General features: G+C 36.1%; 1 protein-coding gene across 1 annotated transcript; it reads right to left on the reverse strand.

The window, feature by feature from the left end:
• Positions 1-488: 488 nt before the first annotated feature.
• On the reverse strand, positions 489-2,565 carry LOC113274138 (DEAD-box ATP-dependent RNA helicase 42-like). Its single transcript, XM_026523621.1, has 2 exons — positions 2,530-2,565; positions 489-2,057 (listed from the first exon to the last, which is right to left on the reverse strand). Exon 2 carries the CDS (start codon positions 2,054-2,056, stop codon positions 710-712), a length of 1,347 nt encoding a protein of 448 aa, XP_026379406.1. The 5' UTR covers position 2,057; positions 2,530-2,565; the 3' UTR covers positions 489-709.
• Positions 2,566-4,943: the final 2,378 nt, after the last annotated feature.

Consider the following 4,943-nt stretch of genomic DNA (forward strand, 5'->3'; position numbering starts at 1 on the left):
TTCGACTTCTTCATTTCATTTTGTGTCCAGATGAGCTACTATCCTCTTCTTTTCGTCTCTCTCCCTTTGTGTGGTTTTTTTACTTTCATTCTGTGCCATTGTTGTAGAGTTCGTATGAGTGGGCAAGTATTGTAGCGCTAACAATATTTGCAACGGGAAATTTTATCCTGGATACGACTTGACCACAGGGTATAGGCATCACTCATTCTTGAGGCGTACCGGTCAACTATCATGTTAAGGACAGCGTGTTGAACACGTGACTCTGTCCTCTGTTTGCTGATTCCATTGAGTGTTTATTTAAGCGTTTCAGAAATTTATTTCTAACATCTTCTTTGAGTATTTTATTGTCACAGTTGCAACAACCATGTCATGGTGCAAGCTAGCTCCACAATTTCAAGATGATCATAATTTGAAGTCGCTTAAGCCTTAAGTAAGCGTCATGTACACATCTATACGTGCATGATTAACCAACAAAAACCCAGGGACGTTTGCTTTTAAATCTGAGAGTTATACCCTTCCTAACCTTTTAACACAGAAATAACAAGTCATTAATCCTCGTCTTGCATGTCTCCACTAGAGCGTCTATACCTGCACTATTTTTCTGAAAGTTGTTAACTTGCATGTAACAAGAAAGTTTCGAAAAGAAAAAAAAACTTTTGGACCAATTCAAAATATGTAGACTCGAGAGAGAGACACTATTTGCTATCTTCTAGTGTGCCGATTCACCAACTATATCACTGCTGGAGCTTTTCTTGGCCGTAATCGACTCCACCTCCACTACATTCTCCAAGCTAACAAAAGTTCTTTGCTCATCAACAGCACTGGCATTCTGGTTTTCTGAAAATGCAATACCGTCGTCAGAATCATCACCCAGAGCTTGATGTGTTGGTTCAATAACTATGCTTTTCTCAGCAGCAACCGTCTCCTCCACCTCCTGCTCCAAATCAATAATATATATTCTTTCCTCTTTAACTCCAACTCTTTTTGTCGTGGAAGGTTTTTCAGCCACAATGTGCACCTCCTCCAGATCAACTGAACTTCTTCTCACCTGAACTTCAATATCAACGCTAGAATTTTGTTTTATTGGAAGCGCAAAACCATCCTCAGAATCATGACCGTAAGCTTGATGTGCCGATTCACCAACTATGTTACTGTTGGAGCTTTTCAACTCCACCTCCACTACATCCTCCAAGCCAACAAAAGTTTCTTGCTCTTCCACTTCAACATCAGCACTGGCATTCTGGTTTTCTGAAAATGCAATATTGTCATCAGAGTCATCATCAAGAGCTTGATGTGCTGGTTCAGTAATTATATTTTTCTTAGAGCTTCTCTGAGCGGCAACCGTCTCCTCCACCTCCTGTTTCAAATCAGTAATAAGTATTCTTTCCTCTTTAGCTTCAACCTTAACCTTAGCCTTAGCCTTCTGTTGTTTAGAAAGAGCAATAATATCAATGTCATAATCTTCACTCGAAGCATCTGGTTCAGTCTCTTCATCATCGATATGAACCATAATCTTGTCTTTGGTATTGCATGATCCTTCAAAGTTCATCTTGGCTTTCCCCTTCGGATCAGAAGCATCCGCTTTCATTGATATTGCTTCTCTCATTGGTCTCCATTCAAGAATCTTTTTATGTGCCTCTTCTTCTTCTTCTTTCTTCCTCTCTGCTTCTTGTGTCGCTCTCTCCAATTCCCTGATTGTTCTCTCTGCTTCTTTTCTTTGTCTACCTTTCTTTTTCTGTGTCATTTTGTTGCTAATAATAGGTCTCTGTTTCTTCAGCATCCTTTGTTCCTCTTCTTCATCTTCATAATCAAGAACATTATGACTAGTACTAGGACCAGTAGACCTCCCACCACCACCTCTACTAGGATCAGTTGAGCTCCTACCACCACCTAGACTTTGACCGGCTGAATTCCCACTCCTAGCTTCACTAGAAGAAGCCTGTCCATCACCATTAGCACTATTTCTGTCTCTCTCATTCCTAAGTTTCTCATGCAGCCATCTATAATACTCAGGATCTCTAGACCTAGTCCTCTTCGCTATGGTAGAGAAATCCATCCTACATTCACATAAGCAAATTCAATACTTTTTAACTTCAAAAAACATACAACATGATGGACTACATAACAAACTAAAGATACATACTTACAGAAACAGATAAGTTCAACCAAACTTAAGTATATAAAAAGTTCCATAAATGTCCCACCAGATGTAAACAAATTCAGCACTAAAATTTGTGAACATTTGTTCAAAATCATTACAGATTGATGAATCATAATGAAAAGATAGTACTGATGCATTCATTTTTTTGTTCTCCCATTAATTCTCTGTTTTATAGTTCCTTCAAAATAAACTTAAACATCAGAAACTCAAACGTTTCGTTTTAAAGGTTGCATCTATATCAGTTGTTTCTTGTATTCAATATATCACTTCCAAAAATCTATGAAAAATGTATATATAGATCCACTTGATCAATCAATAAGGTTACAAGCTAACATAAGCAAAAACAAAGAAAGAAGAAGAATCATTACCCTTGTAACTACTCCGGCCGGCGAGGTAGAAAAAAATGTAGAAGGGAAACTGAACCGTTGAAAACCCAAATGTTGAATGTTTTAGAGAGAGAGAGAGAAAGGGAAAGGAGAATTGGGAAGCAAGCGCTGCACTGTACTGTGTTTTTTTATATATACGATGATGTGAAGCCTTTAATTTTGTTTTACAACATTTATTTCAACTTTACCCAATTACAATAAACCGTATTTTTTTTCTGTTTTTTGGGCTCATTATCGACGGATTGGCTTGCTCAATTTTGCCACATCAATGTTGAAATTTTTTGTCATCAAAGGTTTTTTTCAATGTAAAGGGGAGATTGATTATTCCCTTCGTTTCTAAAAAATAAGTAAATTTGTGTGTAAATTTTGCACACAAATCTACTTATTTTTTAAAATCTCATTTTTGACAAAAATATTGGAAATAATACTAAATTTTGAAACATTTTAATGAATATTGGAAGATATATGTCTAAGATGTTTTAATGCATTATTGTCATCAAAGTTGGTTGCTTAGCATAATGAACCATTCTTAGACTATGATGTCTCGCAAGATTGGCACATTTTGGACTTGCTTGGATTGCATAACTAGACATCAAATGGGCATTTTTGCTTTGGGTGCAAAACAGTGGTATATAACTATATATATATATATATATGCTGAATTGCTTGTTAATTGTATCCTAATTCCGAGTTGATCCTCATCATCCGATCAGAATATCTTGCTGACCGATGGAAGCATGCGTTCGTGGGCCCACGATGTGATGTTGTTTACCACGCCACACCATGCCTAGACTAGACTAGAAGGCTGCCTAGTAGTGATTATAACCAAGTAGACTTCAAGTTTTGTCAATGCAAAAGTAATGATACTGATAGTATTAGTAAATAAAGTAATGGTGGTACACTGACGGTAGTAGTTGTGTTAGACATGACATAAAGCTTTAAATAATTGAATGATGACCCCAGGAAATCTTGTTGATAGATAATGAGTTGTTTTTGAGCAAATGTCCGGGAAATAACTTATTGAGGAGGGTACGTGGACAATTTTAGATGGACACTATATCATATATGATTTGCATCATTTTCTCCGAATAACTCATACGATAATGAATTTGAGTCTAATATGTAGACTTCTTATATGGCTCTGTTTTCCTACCAAAAATGAGCACAATTCGAAACATATGACATCATTATTTACCCCTTTGAATACCAGTCGTTAAAAGTTAACAGTTGAAATAAAGATTGGTATATGATAAGGTTTGGTATCTTGAATTGCGCTTATTTTTTATGGGAATGTAGAGTCTTATTGGAGATACATGTCAACAAAATATTAGATTTAAATTCATAGCCATTTTTCAGAAAAAATTGCGCAAATCATGTGTGATAGTGTCTATGTAAGAGTGTTCATGGATCCTCCCTCTTACTTATTTATGGTTAAGGTATAAAAATGGTTGAACTCACCCAAAAGGTATCAATATGTACGTGTTGCGACTCAGCCTGATTCACTGAGTTGCCAGTTCCACTTCTTATAAATTTACCCTCCAAAGTTATCACGGATATGGATATGAATTTACCCTCCAAAGTTATAAATTTTTCTCTTCTTTTTCCCAAACAGGATTAACCACGGATATGGACTAGACGGGCAAATTTGAAAGAGACTGAATCGCAACACGCATATGGTTGATACGTTTTGGATGATTTCAATTATTTTTGTACCTTTACTGGGAATAGTTAATTTCCCTGAGCTTTGTTCTTGTTTTTAATTTTTCGAATTTAATTATGGTGGGTTTGTTTGCAGAATTTACCGTTTTCAGGAATTCATAATTCCATGGGATTATAAATTCTGGGAATCATGTAAATTTCTTGTGTGCTTGGTAACTCAATATAAATTCCTAGAAATTATAGAATTTTCTTGGATTAAAGTCTTTGTACAGTTTGGCATTACCCTCAAATCTTAAAATTGCATATATATGAGATTTAAAGTTAAAAAAAGTGGGTCCATAAATCCCTTGATAAATTTCCCATCAAGTCTTAGGGGGAGGGGTCAGACTCCATATGAAGCATTTGCTGGAAAACTAAATCCCATAGAAAACGTGATTCCAAGGATTCGGGTAACCAAACATACCGAGGGAAACATAATTCTACCAAATCTCATAGACGCATGAATTCTACCTTTAAAATTCTACATCCAAACCCACCATTAATAATTTCCTTCGATTAAATCCATAAATCATTTCGTGATACTGGTGATTGTAATTGAGAAAGTTGCCAAGTGAAACCAATGATACTACAAATTGTGACCAGATCAATGCTAATAAACCGAACAGATAAGTGTCGGGGCTAGTATTAGAGAACTCCTTATCCAGTCGGGACACGCGTGTAGTACATAGTTTAGATAT

Source organism: Papaver somniferum, chromosome 4 (genome assembly GCF_003573695.1).
Source record: "Papaver somniferum cultivar HN1 chromosome 4, ASM357369v1, whole genome shotgun sequence".
In the NCBI taxonomy this organism is placed as follows: Eukaryota; Viridiplantae; Streptophyta; class Magnoliopsida; order Ranunculales; family Papaveraceae; genus Papaver; species Papaver somniferum.

What these genes read in the sequence shown, in the direction of transcription:
- LOC113274138 (XM_026523621.1), bottom strand. Translation starts at nt 2,056, where the DNA reads ATGGATTTCTCTACCATAGCGAAGAGGACTAGGTCTAGAGATCCTGAG.